Raw genomic sequence first — 23,414 nt, 5'->3', positions numbered from 1 at the left:
TATTAACAAATACGGTTCAGGTCACATTGGCAGGCGGTACCGCGCTCAATGAATCTGGTTAGTGATAGAGGCTATTAAAATTAAAACCTACCTACACAATGTCAAACTCAGCATGTGGTTACAGATTGTATTGGTGAGATTGTTCCAAATTAGGTAAAGAAGCGTTTAGGAGCACTCTAACTAGAGCGTACAAGAAAAATACTTATTGCTTTTCCCCTTGCATCTTACCGTAACCAGATTCATGAAACACTAAAAGTTCATTAACGCTTTTAAAAGTGGCAGGCATTATTAATCCCAGTTCTAAAAGTCACTGATTCTTTATAACAATATTATCTAAGTATATTTTACCAATTTAGGTATCTTGACGATATTCATAATTTTAGCATTAATCCTTGCTAGACTGATGTATCTACAGCTAGTTTAGAAGGAACTGTTGTTCCCAATTTTTGAGCAAAACTCTTCCCCTAAATAAATGAGAAATAAATGCATCACCTTGCGCGACTTTTAGAACTGGTGGCCTACCGTGCACCACTACGTTCGTTAATCTATCTACCTCTATATCACTCGAATATGCAAGAGCGTTAGATAGAGAGGCAGATAAAGAAAGTTCGGCTTTCGGATGATGAATCGACTAGTGAATATAGGCAGGCGCGGCGACGGCCTTGACGGCGGCGCCGAGGGGCTCCTTGTGCACGACGGCGTTGAAGCCGTTGTGCGGGTCGGCGGTGTACTCCACGACGCGCCGCGTGCCGTCCGGCTCCACCAGCGAGTACGAGCCCTGCACCACGTCGCCGGACCGCGACTCCTGCTGGCTCTTTGAGTCACCTGATCAATACAGATAACATTACAACGTAATAGGGGTCTATTTTAGGAAAAATGGTGACTCGTAGTACAGTCTGGTACTGGTAGGTACAGTCGAGTTCATAAATATATAATTTTTTTCCCCTTGTTGCAGTGCATTAAGATGTGTAAATGTATACATATTTATGAACTCGACTGTAATAGGTTAGGTCGGTAGGGTTCCATATGACATTCAAATAGAGAATAATATTGATTTTTTTTATCGGCCTTTCTTTTGACTTTTTGAGTTCTATCAAACAGATAGCAGCATTCAGAAATATACTGCACTACCTAATCCGAGTGCGTACCTGGGGACTCAAATGTGGAGCATGCACGTGTGATTGAAGTAATTTGCTTGGACTTACAAGGAAATTAAAACATTTTGTATGGGGACTGTTAACGTGTTAATACTTACTAGGTATGAATATAGTTAGATGTTTGTTAGGTCTCTATATTAGTTCGGTTTAAGAGGCTATCGACCGACCGTCGAAGTGGCGCCCTCATTAGTGGAATTGTGTTTTCTAATAAACCAATCCATTTTTGTTTAATTCAGTACATTAATGTTGTAGTCCAACTGATTCTACAACTTTTGGTCTTTGACACATAGTTAATTTTATTTTGCTTATTTTTGCTTTATCAACTAAGCGACAAATGGTGGCCACTTTTTTCCGTTTAGGTGATAAAGTAAAAGTAAGTAATATAAAACTGTCTCTCATAGATTATAATTGTGGAACAACATGAAATATACAGAAATGGAGTGGTTTATTAGAAAACACATTTCCACTAATGAGGGCGCCACTGGACGGACGATGCAGTCTTAGTTTCAAAAGTGATGAGCCAAAAATCCTAATTTAATTTGTCATTTATTTACATGATACGACCATGACCCAATTCGTGCATCTAAGTACACTCGAGGTCAGATCTCTGGCACTTGTCAGGAATATCAAATAAAAGTGTAATATAAGATATTTTTAACGAGTAAGTATTACCAGTAAGCGCATCTTGAATATCGTAGGCGTAGGAATACTGCGGGTTTGGGTCGTATTCGTCGACAGCCGGGGCGACTGCCGCGACCCTAGGTGCTACTCCGATGGGCGCCAATCTCGGTGCTACGCCCAGCGGCGCCAATCCTGGTGCCACGCCTAGCGGGGCCAATCCATGTGCTACGCCTAGCGGGGCGAATGCAGGCCGCGCGTACCCCAAAGGCGACACAGGAACGATGCCGGCATCAGCTTGGCGCCATAACGCGAGAAGAACTAAGGCCAAAAACTGAAAACAAAATTATAAATTAATCAAATTATGGCATATTCTGATTTGATTATATTTGAAAGTAAAACTGAAAAGTCTCAGCGAGTGCCACCCTTAAGAAAAAGGGGCTAAATATCCCCCTCTATTCAGTATTGGAGATCGGAGGGCCTACCGTAAAACACGAAAAACGAAATTTTGTTATCTACTTCTCTATCGCTCGAATAGGTATGCAAGAGTTTCGCAGTAGGCCTTCGGATTTTCAGTATATGAGGTTCGATGAGGTCCGATATTACCAATGACAATGCTTCGGGTATAGGCATTTTTCAGCAATCCAATGGCAGATTTATACATGCATGCGACTGAAGAAAATGAAGATTATTTTCTTAAGAAATATTTGACAAGGGGAAATTTGAAATAATTGCAGGCTACTTGGATTTGTATTGTCCGTCGATGTACGGTTATATTATTAGCTATGCCCCCCGACCAGAACTGAAATTATTAAATTTGTCTTTTAAAATGCTAATACAGTTCTCTACCAAACTACTTTTACCCTATTGACTAGTTATTTTTGGTAATATTCAATCACTCCGCCATAAGGCACCTTTTCTACTAAACTTTGAGACGTCCTTACTAGGCTTACAACTTATAATAAAAATATAAACATGTAAACAAACGTTAAACGTTAAGATTTGATATCACACAATAAAAAATGGAGTATTTTCCAGCTTTTTACTTTTTACAGTTAATATCTCCGAAACTAAGGTACCTTTTCCCGTGGGACTTCACAAATACATCTGCCGCTTCCTTACATCTGCATTTAGATGTGCATTGAAAATCGTAAATAATTTGATCACCTGAATAAAAATGATCAGAACAAGAATGTACTTGACATTCATTCCACAAAAACTGGAGCGTAAATTACGCCCTCTTCACTTGTTCCTTAAAACGAGGGCGGACAACATGAAATATTTATAATACATTTTATATACGTTATTAGTCCCTTTATTATAGTCCCAGAGCCGCCAGACCTTACTTATTTTCTCATGAATATAATGTATGGAATAATATAGTGTTAGTATGTACTTTTAATGTCTGCATACTTGCTATATTGGCTCGACGGCCATTTGTCCGGTACAAGGTGCTAAAGGTTGTGAAAATAATACTAACTTTTCTTAAATTCTCATGGCTGATTTTTATGTATGATTTAGAAAATATTGTTAAAAATTGATAATCAACATTGCCAGACCTTTTGCGCCGGCAGTAACTTTTACCAGCCGCTTTAAAGTTGTCAAAAAATTATTGTAACTTTACTTATATTCTCACTCTTGATTTTTATATATTATAATCAGGCATGAGAATTGAAGAAAAGTTAGTAATATTTTTACCTATCTTTAGCGCCTTGTACCGAACAAATGGCCGCCAGGCCAATATAGCAAGTATGCAGACATTAAAAGTACAGTCAGCATCAAAAGTAGCGGATCAAATAACGTTTCATAAGTACCTATCTACCATTCTGTAACAGCTTAACATAAAGTGATGTCTTTAATATAGAACTACTAAGACTGTAAAAGATATATTTTTGAGCGCGAATTTTAGAAATTTATCTTTATTTGGAAAAGTTATCCGGAATATCAGATACTTTTGGCGCGTTGTTTCATCCGCTACTTTTGATGCGGACTGTACATACGAACACTATATATATTATCCCATACATTTTATTAATGAGAAAATAAGTAGGTCTGGCGGCTCTGGGATCTTGATCTATTACGAATATAAGATTTATAAAAAATAACTTTAAAATTATGTAAATCTACCTACTTTGGCTTTTGGGTGTACATTTTTACAAAATAATAAATAAGTAATTTCTTTAGAACATCAAGACTGTGTGTTTTAAAATAACTAGGTACCTATATCATTGTTAGGGTTCCGTACCAAAAAAGTACAAAAGGAACCCTTATGGTGCGACTCTGTCCGCCCGTCCATCTGCTTATCACATTGCCATATATCTCGAGAACTGGGTACTTGAGCTATCGATTTGAAATTTGGAATAGTTATGAATGTCTACTGAAATTGTAAAAAAGGTTGACATGAATAAAAAATGTATCGCGGTATTCCTTGACCTCAAAAAAGCCTTTGATACTGTGCCTGTTCCCACACTAATAAATACTCTTGAAACTATAGGTATCAGAGGTGTCCCCCTGTCGTTACTAAGTAGCTATGTAGATAATAGGAAACAACGTGTGAAAATAGGAAATTATATAAGCAATGAATGTGTCGTAAGTTATGGCGTCCCTCAAGGTAGTGTTCTGGGCCCTACACTACATCAACGAGTTGTGCAATTTAAACATCGACAAAGGATCCATCTATACCTATGCTGATGACACTGCTATAGTATTCTGGGGTGATAGCTGGGATGAAGTCAGGGAAACAACAGAGCAAGGACTTGCTATAATTGGCCGCTGGTTGCAAACCAAACTGTTAACACTCAACACTAATAAGACAAACTACATTTGTTTCACAAAGTACGACAGAACACAACCAGACTCTAATTTCACAGTTAGGCTACACACATGTCACGACATACTTGAGTTCTGCTGCTCATGCTCAGTTATTAGTAAAGTTGAGTCCACTAAATACCTTGATGTAATGATTGACCAGAAACTAACCTGGCATGTGCACACTGAGCTGATAATGTCCAGGACACGAAAGTTAATCTTCATTTTTAAGAGTCTGCGGCAAGTGGCTTCCAAGGATCTGATGAAACAGATCTATGTGTCTTTGGTACAATCTGTTCTTAGCTATTGCATACCGGTTTGGGGCGGGGCTACAAAGATAAAATTTCTTGAACTAGAGAGAGCTCAGAGGTCACTACTAAAGGTGATGTACTCTAAGCCCTTTAGATTTCCCACTAAAGATCTTTACGAGGTCTGTGATTTGTTGTCAGTTAGAAGACTTTACATTTTAAATGCAGTCCTAAAACGCCACAAAACATTAACTTATAAAATTAACACTAATAATATTAATAAACGGAAAAAACCAAATGCAATCTCTGCGCCACAAACTAAATCAGTTTTTGCTAAAAGACAATATGAGTTTCGATCAGCTAAAGTATATAATAAAATTAATAGCGATATTGACATTTATTCATGCGTGTATAGAGAGTGTAAGAACAAAGTATGTAACTGGCTAAAAAACCTGACTTATAATGAAATTGAAGAGATGTTAAATTAATATAATATATTCACACACACACACACACACACACACACACACACACACAAGAAAAGATAATTGTTGTACATTCTACCCTAAAAATATATATACATAAGTTGTTGCAGTTGTTATAATTCTATTGCTTTTGTTTTTATTAAGTAAAATGCTAAAATGCAATATCATCGAAAGATAATATATGTACCTATACGAACATGTTACATTGTAAGCAAAACATCCTGTGGAAGAGCGGTGTTCTCTTAACACAAGTATCTTAAATACTTACAAAGAGGCACCAGCACAGCTACTGTATACCAAATCATAGTTACTGAATAAAAGTATTTTTATTTTATTTTATTTATTTATAACGCTAACCCAGACACATTGAAAGTATAATTTTTTTATTTTATTTTTATTAAGTACTTATAGAAAACGCCCAATATAAAGAGGGGGCAAAATTTATATGTTTAGGTACTAGATCAAGTGGGGTATCATTTGAAAGATCTCAAATGAAACATTCTAATTTGAGGAATGATTTTTGAAGGCAAATGGGAAAAAAATTCTTACCGAACCCTCGGTGCGCGAGCTCGTACTCGCACTGGGCCAGTTTTTTTCATGTTATTATTTCGTCAAAATATCACTAAAATTGTAAAAAATGTGGTTACCTACCTTCATCTTGCGTGCGGTGCAATGCGTCCCAACGTTATGTGAACGCCGGGGGTGCTCGAGCGGCGGTTTTATACGAATATGTCGCATAATATCCGCCCGCCTATAAACTATAAACTTGCCCAACTATTCACAATACATATACCAACATCTGCGTTTGTCCAGAGTAACTAGATCTCGACATTTGTAACGAGTTGGTGCTCGGATCTGACCCCGTCTATACTGGTTCTTTTATGCGATTAGCTAAATAATACCTTAACATGTTTTAACGACAATAACCCTGTGATTTGTAGGTACAGTTTTTCATAATTTATAGAAGGCGCAAGTTGGATAATAAAGACAGTCAATCTTCGTCCTCGTTCCTCGTCATTATTGTAGATAGATGACACCCCCCGGCTTATGTACTTGTACAAGCTTCAGAGTTTTAATTGCAAATCGATATTAAGATTAAAATTAGTGTCATACTCATCCTCATGTTTCTCATTCTCATTCGGTAATCTATAGGTATAAATAAATGCGTATATCCTGATTGACCAACTCATTGACGCAGAGCTCAGAACTACAAAATATAGACAGCGGAATTTTACATATCAGGTTACATATATAATGTGTACAAGAAATAAAAAGCGATTTTGATAAATTCAACCCCTAGGAGGTTAAAAAAGGGGCGAAAGTTTGTATGTGGAACAAGTTTTATTTAAAGCTAAGAACTTGAAACTAGGTACCTAAAGTGGTATTTTAATAAAATACAAAAACATTAATTTAAGTGTTTAAAAAAAATCGTAATTTAATTTTTACGTTCATATCGACTGTACAACTTAATTTAGTTTTACCGTGCGATTAATAACTCCGAACCTGCTTATATACTTTGTATGGCATTGTGCGTTGTGATATATGAATTTCACAAAATATGTAAGTGCACATAATGAGACCTCACTCTCGTTGTTCACTGGAGGCCATCTTAATATGTAGAACAATGATGAAATTGTTGAATGAACGCAAAGGACCACGGGCAACTTTAAATTTTAGTCAAAAGTGATGACATTTTGACAAAAATATAAATATCTCAGTTCTGCAATAGAATTCCGCTTAGTGCCCGTAGAACGAAAGGAAGTACATAGAAATACGTATCTAATGACCTAATTCTCAACTCTGTTGGTTTTTGGACCATTTTGACGCATAGTCCTCTGTATAGAGAACGACAGTCTTTATTATTTACTTATCTCTACATGTGTGTACCCTTCTCTACGAGTATATAGGCTTTTGCTGTGACTTTGCTTTGAAATTCTAAATATAAAGATTAAAGAGTACTATCAAGACTATACGAATGTGTGTGTAAAGTGTAAGTAGTTAAATATTAGCCACAAATTTTCCGAATAAATAAGTGTCGTAAACACTTTCTTTGAATTTATCAAGCAACTATCAAGGACCCTGCGCTAATAATATGAGGTACCTACCTATGTTGCCTTTTATCCGTAATTAAGTATAAAACAAAGTTCTGAACTGGCTACGAATCCACTGACCACAAAAAAACGTAGTTAAATGGGGTACGTGACAGAAAATAGATATAGTTTTAAAAAATGCGTAACATTAAAAGAAGGTAGAAAGCAAGCTGTCGTTTCGTGAGCTATTTTCAGCAAACAACCTCAGCTCTGTATACTGTGCTCCAGGGTATCTTAGGAAATCGTAGTCCCGCTTTCACCCAACACTCAACACTCCCCTGTAGGTAGATGAGATAATAGTCTTATTTATAAAATTAAATTTGATGGCATTGTCAAAATAGGTAGGTACACAATTTATGGATTAACAAAACGACAAACTGATATATGTTGTCTATACATAGCTATCTCGTAAACTTTGTACCTAAGTATGTAGATAATAGCCGTTGACAAGCATAAAGTTTGTGGGTCACAGCTGTGCCTTATCAAAGTGTAGGTACGTGCTAGTGGTCCCACGAGAATGTAGGTGCCTATCATTTAACATAGTGACTAGCTGGCTACCTACATGTTGAAGGATAATGCTTGTCTAATACATACGCACACCAAACAACTATGGGTAGGTATTACAAATCCATCCATAGTAATCTTATACCTTCAAACGAGCAATTCTTCAAAGCAAGAGCAAAAAATTATATATATATATTTTTTTTTGGGGGCATCTCGGTAACGGCTCTAACGATTTCGATGAAATATGCTATATGGGGGTTTTCGGGGGCGAAAAATCGATCTACCGATCTACGTTCTAGGTTTTATCTCTGGGAAAACGCGCATTTTTTAGTTTTTATATGATTTCAGAGCAAAGCTCGGTCTCCCAGATATTTAAATGCGAAAGAGTGTCTCTCTGTACCTATTCACACTAAAACCGCTGAATCGATATAGTAGTTGAAATTTGGTATTGAGATTGTTTGATTTGAGTCCCAGGGAAGAACAAAGGATACTTTTTATCACAGAACTCACCCCTTAAGGGGATGAAAAGGGGGGTGAAATTTGTATTGGGAAATCAATAAGCGCTGAACCGATTTAGATGAAATTTGGTATGGGGATAGTTTCAGTTGTGGGGTCATCATTCTTACAGGGTGTAAAATATGGGGTGGCAATTTGTAGAGGGAATCAACAATTTAAGAAAAAAGACATGCCTTTTAAGTATTACCAAAGAGAATTTGAAATGGAGATGTATTGTCAAAGAAAACTTTGTAGGGACGTTAATTTAGTGCTATCTTTCGACACATAATTAAAGCTTTTAGAACGCCATTTGACTTAGATCCTTATTCTTTCACTGATATGTGTTCGATTTGTTAAATATCAAAAAGTGGCGCCATTTTACCGGGCACTACCTAAAGGTTATGGCACCATCGCTTGAAACAATGCTGCTATACCTTTGGCCTTTGATCTATTATATGGCGCCACTTTTCGATATTTAACAAATTTAACACATATCAGTGAAAGAATAAGGATCAAAGTCAAATGGCGTCCAAAAAGTTTTAATTATATACCGAAAGATGGCAGCAAATTTACGTCGCTATTAAGTTTTCTTTGACAAGACACCTCTATTTTAAAGTCTCTTTGGTATTATTTAAGTATTAAGGTTATCTACCTATATGTATATGTGGTTAACAAGATATATTTACTCTAGCACAGCCACTTTGTCAGTAGAAAATGGCGGCAAATTTAAAGTGTAGACTAAGTCATGTGACACCTCGAATGACATTTTTTATAGTGGTGCCAGGGGGGCGAAACTTCCTTTCGGGCATTCTCGACTCCGTTCGGCTCAGCATTGCTCCGAGCAATTATTAGGGTTGTCACAACTTGATGTCCCTTTGCGTGTACGACCACAGATAAGATATTGACTTGAATTTTGACAACCCTAAATAGCCGAAAGGGTTAGTGCCATACTTAAGAAAGGGACAGCATGATTCGTCCCTGAATCGCTGTCAAACTTCGGTTTTGTACGAAGTTTGTTTTCTTTACGGTAGTACTATAATTACTTATTCTGTGGTGATGCGAAAGTATCGATAATTTTACTTTTTTAAGGCAATGGTTGTATTGTGTATCTGGGGGCATGGCCGTGCCCCCGCCAAGACGAGCCAAAAGGCAAAAGGCAGTGCCTGTGTTTTCTCGGTACCCTGCAACTCCTTAAAATGGGGGTACCTAAAAATACCTACAAACCTGAAAACATTGGTTCCTGAAGTCCTAGAATCGTGAAATTTTGTGTGTTAGCAGTGATTGGAATGCTAATAAAAAGCGGCCAAGTGCGAGTCGGACTCGCCCATGAAGGGTTCCGTACCATTTATGACGTATTAAAAAAAACTACTTACTAGATCTCGTTCAAACCAATTTTCGGTGGAAGTTTGCGTCGTAATGTATATCACATATTTTTTTTAGATTTTTCATTCTGTTATTTTAGAAGTTACAGGGGGGGGGGGGACACACATTTTTTCACTTTGGAAGTGTCTCTCGCGCAAACTATTCGGTTTAGAAAAAAATGATATTAGGAACCTAAATATCATTTTTGAAGACCTATCCATAGATACCCCACACGTATAGGTTTGATGAAAACAATTTTTTTTTTAATTTTATGGCGTATTAAAAAAAAACTACTTACTAGATCTCGTTCAAACCAATTTTCGGTGGAAGTTTGCATGGTAATGTATATCATATATTTTTTTTAGATTTTTCATTCTGTTATTTTAGAAGTTACAGGGGGGGGGGGGGGGACACAATTTTTTTCACTTTGGAAGTGTCTCTCGCGCAAACTATTCAGTTTAGATAAAAATTATATTAGAAACCTGAATATCATTTTTGAAGACCTATCCATAGATACCCCACACGTATGGGTTTGATGAAAGAATTTTTTTTTTTTTAATTTTATGACATTAAAAAAAACTACTTACTAGATCTCGTTCAAACCAATTTTCGGTGGAAGTTTGCATGGCAATATATATCATATATTTTTTTTAAATTTTTCATTCTGTTAATTTTAGAAGTTAAGGGGGGGGGACACATTTTACCACTTTGGATGTGTCTCTCGCGCAAACTATTCACTTTAGAAAAAAATGATATTAGAAACCTCAATATCATTTTTAAAGACCTATCCATTAGATATCCCACACGTATGGGTTTGATGAAAAAAGATTTTTTGAGTTTCAGTTCTAAGTATGGGGAACCCCCAAAATTTATTGTTTTTTTTTTTCTATTTTTGTGTAAAAATCCTAATGCGGTTCATAGAATACATCTACTTACCAAGTTTGAACAGTATAGCTCTTATAGTTTCGGAAAAAAGTGGCGGTGACATAATCGGACAGACAGACGGACTCGACGAATCTATAAGGGTTCCGTTTTTTTGCCATTTGGCTACGGAACCCTAATAAAAAACAACAATAAAAAAATACATAAAAATTCAAAGTGCTGATTCAAACCGGGTTCACATAAAGCAGCCATGTAGTGCCCTCTATAGTATTGCCACTGTTTCTTGTCGTAAACTTTCTAAACCTTACAACCTGATATGTGTTAAATTTATTTGTTAAATATCAAAAAGTGGTGCCATCTTACCGGGACAACTTAAAGATTATGTTGTCATCGCTCGAAACGATGCTGCCATACCTTTGGCCTTTGATCTATTTAGATGGCGCCGCTGTTTGATATTAAACAAATTTAACACATATCAGTGAAAGAATAAGGACCACAGTCAAATGGCGTTCTAAAACTTTCAATCATGTGTCGAAAGATGGCAGTAAATTTAATATGATTACAAAGTTTTCTTCGACAATCCACTTCTATTTCAAATTCTCTTTGTTACATCTCAATCAACGTATCTTTACAACAAACACAAGTGACCAGTTCACGATTAAGAATATTAGAAAATTAAAAAAACGAATGGCTCTGTGAGCTATAGACCTCGCGAGCATAAACTTAAAAAATTACAGGAAAATTAGTTGAATAATGCGACCAGGCGCGGATACAAGGGGGGGGCCATAGGGGCAATGGCCCCCCCCTAAAACCCTGGCTCTCACATTACTAAATTGAGTAAATTTTTTTTTACCTTATTTTCTGTGCAAAAATATATGATTTTCTCAAAATGGCCCCCCCCTAAGCCAAATCTTGTATCCGCGCCTGAATGCGACCTAAAATAAAAAAAAAATATATTTAATAGGAAAACATTTTTGCCTAAGTTGAAACCGACACGCTTAGCTAATGCTTTGTAGTCGCTTCGTCAATCAAAAAAATGAAATTTAAGTCAAAAAATACAATAAATTTTACCGCACAGATGTATGGGTTTCGAACTGGCGAACTCTGCACTCAGAATGCGAGGGTTTCGCGACTGCGCCACGATAGCACATACTATGTTAGTGGCTTATTAACACAAGCACCTAATGAGTTACAAAACCATACATTACATTTCAAATTTCAAAAATGGAATGTCTATTCTAAAGGTTTTAAGTATAGGGACTGTGCGCGTTGGAAGGTCTGCCATCTTGTGGCCTGAATCGGAACCATAAACATATACATTTACACGTCACGTGTTTTCTTGTGCATAGTAGGTTCTGCCATCTTGTGTTGTAGGAGTGAAATCTCTTATGGTTATGGTTTACTGTTACAGAGTAGTGCTAGAGTAGCTAAGAACTTAGGCGTTATTGACGGAGTGAAGTGCGCCGTCTATGATTAGATTTTTTTGGTCAAGTATTCGAGGTATTGTAGCGCCACCTATTTAAGGTTTTTTGATGACACTTTTTGGTACATGTAGATTCCATTCCTTACCTCCACCTTCCATAAATTGTTGCTAATAAAATATGACATTGATGCATCAAGGCGGTTTGTTTACATGGACCTACCGAGAAACGCAAAAAAAAAATTCGTTATCTGCTTCTCTATCGTCCCAATAAGCAAGAGTGATAGAGAGGCAGATGACAAAATTTCGATTTTCGTATTTCGCAGTAAACCCCTCTGAATGTGCTAGTGGCTCCCCCTATGCAGAGTTTTGCGTAATATTCCCTATTCCAACACTTCACTAACACATGCAAGACGTTTTTTACCTGAGTATAGAACGTGGTATTACATTTTTAAAGTTCCGTACCAACAGGGTAAAACGGGACCCTATTACTAAGACTCCGCTGTCCGTCCGTCCATCCATCCGTCCGTCTGTCTCAGGAACCGTGATAGCTAGAAAGTTGAAATTTTCACAGATGATGTATTTCTGTTGCCGCTATAACAACAAATACTAAAAGGAACCCTCGGTGGGCGAGTCCGACTCGCACTTGTCCGGTTTTTATTTTCTACCTTTGTGAACTTTGAATTTGAACGTATAGTTTCTATTTTCCTCCGTGAGCTTCTACGGATTATCGTCTTATCTATTGTTTAAAAACCGCAAAGGTGCGTGCCACTATGAAAAAATGGTCAAGCCGCATAGGTAGCGTTTATTGAATTACTACTCTATTGAGCACGGAATAAGATTCATTATGAACTAATACAGAATTCTAACAGAATAGCTGTCTGATCTCTATTGGTGCGTCTAAGGTAGGCGACTAAACGCTCTCAAACCAGCTTAACTTGTGACACTGCGATCCGAAACAAAGATACGTATTCGAAGACCTCGCTTGCACTGGTAATGCGAGCGCACGGCTAGCTAGCGCCAAGGAAGCAATGTTATGTTTCTCGAGGAGCAGGTAAAAAACAGGGCCGGATTTTCACACAAATATATTTGGGTGGTTTTACGTTCTTTAATTTAAAGAGATAAAACATAACACTATTTAAATAGTAGGTACACATCTAACAGAATGGGTTTGTGTAATTACAATAATAACGAGATATACTCATTTTTATAATCAACTGTTTAAACAGTTGTTTGCTAATTTTAAACTTTAAACAGGCTTATTTTAAATAAACAATAAAACAATGGTAAAATAGTAATAAATATGTATATCCATTTAACAATCCCGTACTACTAATGTTAAAATAGACCTATATGTTATAATTATGTACACTAAAATAAAGATATTATTTACAATAGAGTACACATTTAGTAAAACATTTATACAAATTTATATTATGAGTCAATAAAAAAATAAGTAACATATACATAATAGTGTATGTATAAAATAAATAAATATAAAACAAAATATGCATATCGTTTAGAGTCAAATCACGCTAACTCTTTCAAGCAAACCATACAAACAGTGTCAGTTTGTTAGAAGTCTGAAGAGTTAGCGTTATTTCGTAAAACCACCCAAATATATTTGTGTGAAAATCCGGCCCTGTTTTTTACCTGCTCCTCGAGAAACATAACATTGCTTCCTTGGCGCTAGCTAGCCGTGCGCTCGCATTACCAGTCAAGCGAGGTCTTCGAATACGTATCTTTGTTTCGGATCGCAGTGTCACAAGTTAAGCTGGTTTGAGAGCGTTTAGTCGCCTACCTTAGACGCACCAATAGTGATCAGACAGCTATTCTGTTAGAATTCTGTATTAGTTCATAATGAATCTTATTCCGTGCTCAATAGAGTAGTAATTCAATAAACGCTACCTATGCGGCTTGACCATTTTTTCATAGTGGCACGCGCCTTTGTGGTTTTTAAACAATAGATAAGACGATAATCCGTAGAAGCTCACGGAGGAAAATAGAAACTATATACTTACGTCCCAAAATATTGAATTAATGCTTGATAAGATAATTCTGCGTGGCCAAAAAAATTTACTCTCGGTAATAAATTCTACATCAGCTAATTTAATGGTTTTTATTAGTAGATAGTTTCATTGCAAGCGAGGGACCCCATCGTCACCATCGTGTGATTTCAATGTCCTTGTCATTTCTATTCCTTGATATACTTAATTAAAGTTGATTTCGAGGTGGTATTTAATGTTAGATGTGTGTGTTGAACTACATTGGGACTTACGCTTTCAAAGACCACTAATTTGATTTGAATGCAGTCCTATCAACGTACAAAAATAAATTAAAACATTTCATGTAAAATGTTGCCAAGACTAACATCCGTCTATACTTTGCACACTAAAAAGTCATCAGTACCCCTAGTGTAATTTTAGTCGATAGCGAAACGTGACGTACGCGTTTGCGTTAAGTCTCATTTTGTATGGGTTTTTGAACAGCGCGCCAAGCGGGACGTTATGGAAAGTCAAAAATCTCATACAAAATGACACTTAACGCAAACGCGTACGTCACGTTTCGCTGTCGAAAATATTTACACTAGGGGTACAGATCTCTTAATACCAACACTTTTACTCGTTAATCCTAACTCTTTAACTCTCGTGTTTGATTGCTAGAATATGAGCAATGATTATAGGGTTAGGGTTGGCAGAACTTGACGTTCCTTTGCATGCACAACCGCAGATAACATAATCACTTGGATTTTGACAATCCTAAATAGCCGCAACGGATAATGCCATACATTAAAAAGGGACAACATGATTCGTCCCAGAATCGCTGTCAAACTTTGGTTTTATAGGAAGTTTTCCAAGGTTTCCGTTGTCGACTCTCTTACTGAAAAAAAATCCTACTTATGACAAGGCAGTATGGCTTAGAGCTTTAGCCTGTCCAGAAGGACGAAAAAAAAAAGTTGTCAGCTCTCAGTACAAATCAAGTACAAATACAAAATTTGATACTCAAGCCGTATCCTTAGGTTGTGGGCAAGCTGTGTGTATGTGCGTTTTAGGGATGTGGACTTTTCTATTTTAATCATTTTATTGATTTTATATATCGATAATCTCTACACAGCGGAACGGAATAGGAATAATTGAAGCTTCGATATCTTCACAAAAAATTAACATCATAGATAATGAATACTTTATGATATAATATAATAAATCAATTATTGAGGTAAATTTATTATAAGCGCCAATTACATCTTCACTTCCCGATTTCGGACCCTAAATCAGTCCCGATTTTGGGCCTGATAATAGTTTTCCGTTTCACAGAATATCAGCACATCGTTAACGCGTTTTACGCACACTTGGTCAATAATAAACCATTAAATAAAATTCTATCAAATATTTTTCCATACAACAGCAAACTCGTAACAGTCGTAACAAAATAACAAACAGCGGTGCATTTTACTGCGTATTTTTAGACACCATATTATTTTTAAATGCCTTTTTTCAAGAGACATTTTAGCATTTTTTTATAGCACATTTCAAAAAACTTTGGCATATTTTTGGCATATTTTAGACATGAGTCTAGCATATTTTCAAAATCCGAGTTGGCAACACTGACTGAATTTGTATTTGAAAACGTCACTCAAATTTTCTTCCATGGATGTTGTAATTCAACAAACAAAAACTGTGCTTTGTTATGTGTTAAAAATATACAAAATCGTATTTTATTTAAGTTAGTGATTAAGTAAAATGGCAGATTTTGATGCAATTTACCCCGATGAGACTGAAAGTGAGGAAAATATAGAGGAGACTCATGTGACATTAGTGCCTGATCCTATAGTCGTACGGGGAGCTGGTAACATGACAGTGTAAGGATTTATTTACCATATTCATTACATTTTCAAAGCAGCACCTTTTACTAGCTTTAAACCACATTGTCATATTAGTCAAAGCATCGTACATATCTATACCTCTACAAATGTATAATGCTCCTTTGTTATCTGCGACCTATCTCTTGAAGGTCTTTTCCTTGGTGTAGGACATTGACCATCGTTCAAGTCTTATGCTATTGAACCTACTCTGACTGTACAATGACCCTTAAGTCTTTCAGGTTCTGATAGCATAACACTGTGGAGTTGGTTGAGTACACAAAAAAATAAATTTAAATAAAGTTTCATAATTAATATTGTATTGAATATCTTGCATTGCTTCAATGGACAGTTTTTTTCCAGAATTTTTATTAACCTCAATGAAAAAGTCATAAAAACTCAGTTATATTTTTCTAAGTGACTACTAAACTACTAGTTATGTTATTCCAGTACAAAGTATTTTAAAGTAACCTTCAAATTACTTCAAAACAGTATTACTAAACATGCTGTTGCTAGCTAAAGGGCACATACTTATACACACTGTTTAGTTTATTTATACACTGTCTGATTATGTTCTTTTGTTAACTAATAATTTTATATCTGTTACTTTAAAATTAGGTAATTGTAGTTATAAAACAATGACACTATTTCTGGCCTGAATAAATTATCATCTTACCCTTTTTTTAAACAAAAACCTTGAAGGGTAACAGTATTGAATATCACATTTTGATGAATTGATTCTTAACTAGCATACAGACAGGTAGCGGCATTATGAACAGACCAACGTATAACAACTAAGAAATATAATAAACAGATGTCTAAATATACACCACATTGTATTGTCATATCAATAATTTATGGAGTTATTGGCCAGTAATGAAGGTTGTATATGGTGTGTGAATTGTAAATAATGTTTCTGACAAACCTAATAAAAGTATAAAACATATAAATTTCATACAAAATTTAAATTTATTAATTCACATATAAAAAAATTGTAGATAATAACATCTCCAATTTCTTCTCTGTTCATATTGCCACCATTTGTCGGTACACTATTCATAATGCAAAATAACAAAACTGATATTTGTTTACAGTTTTGGTTTAAGTAATCGATTTAATGGGGAGTTTCCATCTGGTCTGCAATCCCGCGTGGCCCCCGAGGAGTACCAGGCAACAGTTGCACGCATCAACAGTGTACTGAAGAAAACACTGCCAGTTAATGTTAAATGGCTGTTCTGCGGCTGTGTCTGTTGTTGCTGTACTCTTGGGTGCTCTCTTTGGCCAGTCATATGTCTTAGTAAAAGGGTAAGTCCTACTCAGAAGCTATAGCATAGAAATAAATAAAAGGAAAAAGAGTGATTGATATTATTTAATTATTTTAACTAGGCCTTGGCCGAGGCACATCTACACTGGTTATTTAATGCGCGAGGAAATTGCCTCGCCTGCGCTGCCTAATGACTAAAAACACACACAGTTGACATTCTTATCTATCCTTGTGACTGCCATCTGACTTCTAACACAAAGGGAAAATTAGGCCTTATTGGTTTAAGTCCATTTCCTTACAAGGTTTTCCTTCGCTGAAATCCCTAGATGTCAAACAATATTTCTTACATAAGTTCCAAGAAACTCTTTGTTTGGGTCAAGGTTCAAACAAGCAAGCTTCTTTGTTAGTCTCATAATTTATTGCTAGCCTAATCATGTATATTTAAACTTCTATCCTGTTTAATTTACAGGGCATGATATTCAAGAAAAAAAAACTCATCAATAACTTAATCTACTGGATAATCATTTCCTTATTATTTTGCCTACCTACATTGTTCAATGTATTAAAGTAATACTTCAAAGACCTATAATTCCTATAAATCTAGCTACTAAGCAATCTGGTCGAAACTAGTCTTTAGTTTATGATTGCGAGGGGTCACAAACATCTATCCTTTCTTGCAAACTTTGTTGTCTATACTGTTAAAGGTACTTTGTTTTTTTAAGCTTTTATTTACGAGGGTAGAATAGCTTTGCGATCCTAGCGAAATAACGGTACTTTTTAGCGCCAATTACATCCACACTTTATCAGGCCTGATATCACACCCGATTTCGGGCCCGAGAAATAATATTTTTTCGTTTCACCAAATATCAGCACATCGTTTACAATTATGAAATGAAAAAAAAATGGTTCATTTGCAAAAATATCAAATATTGAACATTTATGGCAATTAGAGACAAAGTATTTTTTATATTTCAAATATTGTTAATGATGTGCTGATATTCCGTGAAACGAAAACGCTTATCAGTCCCGAAATCGGGACTGATTTCGGGCCAGATATCGGGAAGTGTGGATGTAATTGGCGTTTTTCTATGAAATTCTATTTCGGGAGAAAACGTTTTAGGTACACAGTGTACTTAAAATGTTTTCTAATCCTACTATAATTGTTTCTTTTTTGCATTAGAAAGATGGTGGTCTTGACGTGTGAAAAATAAGTCGCAGCAAATATTTAACAATTACTTAAATGACGATGATGATGTACTGAGTGCACTAAATAAATCTTAACAAATCACTTTCATTTTGACGCCGATTGTATCGTTTCGCTTTAAAAAATATATTTTTCGAGTCTTTTGTAAATAAACATTTAAGTAATTGTTAAATATTTGCTGCGACTTATTTTTCACACGTCAAGACCACCATCTTTGTAATGCAAAAAAGAAACAATTATAGTAGGATTTAGTGAAACGCAAAATATACCTAAGTATACACATAAAATTTGTTACGTAAATTTCCACTTTGTTAACTTGTAGAAGAATACTATACCCTTTATTTTTCCTCCTACAACAAATTATCATAATTTAATGTGTGTGTGTGTGTGTGTGTGTGTGTGTGTGTGTGTGTGTGTGTGTGTGTGTGTGTGTGTGTGTGTGCGCGTGCGTGCGGGCGTGCGTGCGTGCGTGCGTATTAATGACTTTGGACTATGCCAAAGTGTTGTCTGTAAGCTTACGTATTTTGTTTATGTAGGGCAATGCTAATTACCCTGATAATGCACTCATGACAAGATAAAAATCTGTACATATAGATCGTTTCATTCACGACGATGCGTGCCTTGACTCGTATTCTCATGTTATTAAGAAGAAAGAGGACGGCCGCTACCCCATACAAACGTAGTCCCCATTTTCCTCTCTGGATATTGACATAATGGATTTTTACATAATTTGATGTATATTAACAATAGCTATGCCCCTACGTTTAACTTTTTTGGATTTTTTGATTATTGTAAAAGTTACGAGCGAAAAACTGTTTTTATACAAATTTTAAAAGTTCTTAACTCTTATAATAATTAAAAAAAAAAAAAACAAATGTAGGGGCCTATATTCAACAATATGTGACAAAATATTTTTAATAATGTTAGTATCCAGAGAGAAAAATGAGAACTACGCTTGTATGAAAAGGCGATTTTGCGCGGGTTTTCCACTTTCGTCTTACAGGTTAAATTGGACAAATCTGCGCGTCATCGTGGATGACACGAACTATAGCTACAGTTAAATTTTGACAATAAAATCGTCAGTCGACAGCCTGACAACCGACACTCACTAATTACCACCAAGTTCATAGCCATACTTACTTTCATTATAAATAATTCCCTGGAGCCGAGCCGAATGCAGGGAATTTGGTTTAAACAAGTTATCATAACTTATTGCAACCATAATCTTTCTCTAGTTTTTATCAAATTGTCTTGATCATGATTAGGTACCAAAGACGAATGACGAATATCGGATCCTGGCGCCATGTACTGCATTTTAATATACTTTGTTCCAATAGCGACTTCTTGTTCCCATCATCATAGGCCAAACCAATTAACCTATCCAATTGGTTTTATGTTTGTAGGAACTTTATATTGAACTAGTGAGGTAAGGTAACACAGAAAGGCAGAGTCACTTACGCATTTATAATTATTAGTAAGGATTTCATGAGTATCGAATGATGTCACTTTAAAGGGACCGCGCGCACCTCAACTATGAGGGCAGCACAAGGACAGGACCCTCTGTTTATTTGGGCAAAGTATTAAGGTGAAACCAGTAGTGAGATTTAAGACCGACAAACTCCATAAAACACCGTATTTCCCACGTGCATTATCAATGTTCTAGGTGGCGTTTTTTTATTTATTTATAAGCTATTCAGTTTCATGACTTTCGTGTGTTCCGTTATGTGTATATTTATTATCAAATCTTGCAAGGGTTATTACCGATAAAATGTATATAATATTTGACGACCTGTCTGGTCCAGTGGGTAGTGACCCTGCCTTTGAAGCTGATGGTCCCAAGTTCGAATCCCGGTAAGGGCATTTATTTGTGTAATGAGCACAAATATGTATTTGTTCCTGAGTCGGGGGTGTTTTCTATGTATATAAGTATGTATTTACTATTTATGTATGTATATCGTCGCCTAGTACCCATAGTGGCCATAGTACAAGCTTTGCTTAGTCTGTGGCTAGGTCAATACTTATGTGTAAGGTTGTCCCCAAATATTTATTTATATCCTAATATTTAAAAGCTTGCATCAAAAATGTTTTTTTTTTGTCAAAAAACCTATTTTCATTTTAGTTTGCGTACGGAAACTGTCACCTACTCATAAACTCAAGAAGAAGTATTTTGACAAAAATCTCGTTTTTGATACAAGCTTTTTATCGCTAAATGTACTTTTTTTCAACTCTGAACTAATATTCATCTGGACAATTCTTTCAAACCCAAACTCAATGGGGTTGCGTTGTTTTATCACAGAGTTCCTATGGCCACCTCAAGTCTCCACCAGCAGATCAGTTTGATGGTAACATAATGTTACATTAGAACTACAAACATACAAACAACGGTCCACGGGAAACTAAATAAGCTTGTAAAATTGGACTTGTCTGACCGCTGCTATGACAGATATAAGTAGATCTAAATCAGAGCCGGTATAACCGCCACCAATTTACGTAGGTTGTAGGGCATGGTATTGGGGCCCCAAAACTGCCGCGAGAGAGTGATGCAGGTGATCTACTTTAGCGTAATGACGTTAACAAAATACGCCTGCGCCACTGTCTCCCGATAGTTTTGGGTTCCGAATACTACGCCCAACGACATACTTAAAATTGGTAGTAGTTATAATACCGGCTCTGAACTATCTCTTCGACCGTTTACCGTTAGGCAATTCAGGTTTTTTTTTTTGTCGTATAAACATATCAATGCAATACAAGCAATGTACCACAACAAAAGGAAAATACAACAAAAAGACCTGGAGGTTCATAAATTATAAATTATGTTAACTGAAATAAATATAGTTATATAGCTAATGCAAATTTTTGAATCCGATAGAAAAAATAACTGATATCTGTACTTATATATTAAAACAACTTACGTTTAACTATATTTTTTAGACTAGCCAACGAATTTTGAAAACAATCTACTTCGAATAGATTTTTATTATAGTAACTAGGAACTTCTGAAAAAGGTATGCCTGGAATAGTTTTTGACCGAAAAACTAATATGAAACAGCGATCGAGGGCGTAAGGGGTGATGCGGACAACTGAAAGTAACTAATCTTAGTAGATTAGGACAATTAATAATATTTTTTAGAATTTTAAACAAAAACACAACGTCTAAGTATATCCTACGGTTAAAAAGAGAAGGTACACCAAAATGTTTCGCCGCCAACGTTGAATTTACAAAATAAATAGGTACCTGTTCTATAACTTAAAGATTTTAAGAATATGTTTTAATTCTCTCCAAACGGTCAATATGGACTTGGTATTGTGGTGTCCAAATTACACTCCCGAATTCGAGGATACTCCTAACTAAAGAATAAAATAATAATTTATAAGTATTTGGCCGTTTGAAGGGCTGTCCTACACGAAGAATCATTCCTAACCTTTTATATGCACGTTTACATAAATTATCAATATGCTCATTATAGTTTAGTTGCGAGTCCATAGTGACACCTAAGTCCTTAATGGAAGATACTCGTGCTATGTTATTACCAGACAAATTATAATTGTAAATTATCGGGTTGTGTTTCCGATTAAAGCTGATAACTAAACATTTTTCTGCGTTTAAAAACAAATGATAATGATTGATGATTTTAAGAAGTTTACAATTTACAAAACTGTTAACAAATAAGAAGTTAACACGAGCTTCGAAAACAGATTTATTTCTATTGTTTACTTAAAGCAATCGTATAAATAAGAGTATGGTTTTCAAAACTAATTTCGAATGCGGATGCGAGGGCAAACGCGTTTGATATGAGTAAATTAAGTAGATTTCTATGAAAATTCTGAAAGGTGCAAATTTACTATACTGTTTGAAATCTATATAAAACACCCTAATCAGTAACACCTAACATAATTTCAGACACAACACTCGCTGAACAAGCTGTTGGAGTGGGAGAACAGCCGACTCTACAACAAGCTGGGGCTGCGCTGGCGGCTCACCAAGCAGCACTGCGACTCATCCTCTATGATGGAGTATGTGCTGCTCATCGAATTCATCCCTAGAATACCTATCTATAGGCCCGACTAGACTATTATCTTGTTCCTTGTAAATATCATAACCTATAAGTCATTTCATCAATCGTTAACTCACATCTTAGCAAATCAAGCATTGAATTTTAAATTCACTTGGCCAAGCCGACGAACGTGTTAGCTGCTATGCTATTATCATATTAGGCACCTGCTTAGAGGAGAGTTGCATATGATTAAAATATTAACTTTTTAACGGATTGTGCTATAGTTATCAATATAATGTTTGACGGTAGAGTGCTTGTGGCGTCCAGTCTCGGAAGCTGACCTAATTTGGTGTAACGGTGTCCTTACCTAGTTATCTTTCCGCGTTAAATGAGCTATTAAATGTTACGTTACGCTTACATTCGGGAGGATGTAGTCTTACCGTGAAACGGCCGAAAAAAAAGATCTGTTATAACCTTTGATGCTGTTGCTGTAAGACTCACAATCTTAATTAATATTTGATTGAACCTTGACAATGTTAGCATTGTTAGAAATGTTAAAAAATCAAGTTATGGTTTTTTTATGTAGTTATCACCTTATGAAAATTGCAATCTTCCATTTGTTAAATATAAACGCTGTTAACTTAATGTGTATTTATCTTTAAGATGAATGGTCTGATACTGTTGTTGAGGCGTTGAAAAATAGGTTAAATGAAACGGCTAATAAAAAGAAAACCATCAAATAGAATATCTATTTTGGCTTTATACTTAAGTAACAAAATATGCGAAGGTTTCGGTTCGACTTCAGGTTAATCTTAAAAGTAGATAAAAAAATATGTGGTTTTGAGTGTGGCACTGGCAGTAATCTTTGATTAAATATACACATATTAAGAAGTTTATTCTCACTTGTTACCGCCAAGTTGTTTAACCCAGTGGCAACAACTGAGAAAAAAAAAACCAATTAGAAGCGTTTATATGTCGACTAGTGTTACTTAAAAAACAGTTTAAGAGCTTGTTAAGAGGCCG

General features: G+C 35.7%; 2 protein-coding genes across 2 annotated transcripts; one reads left to right on the top strand and one right to left on the bottom strand.

Moving 5' to 3' along the window:
- Positions 1 to 486: 486 nt before the first annotated feature.
- LOC133533651 (larval cuticle protein A3A-like) lies at positions 487 to 6,078 on the bottom strand. The gene is made up of 3 exons (XM_061872683.1): positions 5,968 to 6,078; positions 1,830 to 2,109; positions 487 to 825 (listed from the first exon to the last, which is right to left on the bottom strand). The coding sequence occupies exons 1-3, from the start codon at positions 6,052 to 6,054 to the stop codon at positions 632 to 634; spliced, it is 561 nt and encodes a 186-aa protein (XP_061728667.1). The 5' UTR covers positions 6,055 to 6,078; the 3' UTR covers positions 487 to 631.
- Positions 6,079 to 15,680: 9,602 nt separating this feature from the next.
- On the top strand, positions 15,681 to 22,812 carry LOC133533684 (cysteine-rich hydrophobic domain-containing protein 2). Its single transcript, XM_061872712.1, has 3 exons — positions 15,681 to 15,928; positions 17,023 to 17,233; positions 22,298 to 22,812. The coding sequence occupies exons 1-3, from the start codon at positions 15,810 to 15,812 to the stop codon at positions 22,463 to 22,465; spliced, it is 498 nt and encodes a 165-aa protein (XP_061728696.1). The 5' UTR covers positions 15,681 to 15,809; the 3' UTR covers positions 22,466 to 22,812.
- The last annotated feature ends 602 nt before the right edge of the window (positions 22,813 to 23,414 follow it).

The sequence above is a fragment of the Cydia pomonella genome, chromosome 2 (assembly GCF_033807575.1).
Source record: "Cydia pomonella isolate Wapato2018A chromosome 2, ilCydPomo1, whole genome shotgun sequence".
Taxonomy (NCBI): Eukaryota; Metazoa; Arthropoda; class Insecta; order Lepidoptera; family Tortricidae; genus Cydia; species Cydia pomonella.
This window is presented reverse-complemented; position numbering and strand designations above follow the sequence as displayed.

Coding starts and splice junctions, on each gene's coding strand:
- LOC133533651 (XM_061872683.1), bottom strand. CDS start 6,054: ATGCGACATATTCGTATAAAACCGCCGCTCGAGCACCCCCGGCGTTCA. Junction 2,110..5,967: donor GCACCGCACGCAAGATGAAG/GTAGGTAACCAC, acceptor TTTTGTTTTCAG/TTTTTGGCCTTAGTTCTTCT. Junction 826..1,829: donor TATTCAAGATGCGCTTACTG/GTAATACTTACT, acceptor TGTATTGATCAG/GTGACTCAAAGAGCCAGCAG.
- LOC133533684 (XM_061872712.1), top strand. CDS start 15,810: ATGGCAGATTTTGATGCAATTTACCCCGATGAGACTGAAAGTGAGGAA. Junction 15,929..17,022: donor GGAGCTGGTAACATGACAGT/GTAAGGATTTAT, acceptor ATTTGTTTACAG/TTTTGGTTTAAGTAATCGAT. Junction 17,234..22,297: donor TCATATGTCTTAGTAAAAGG/GTAAGTCCTACT, acceptor ACATAATTTCAG/ACACAACACTCGCTGAACAA.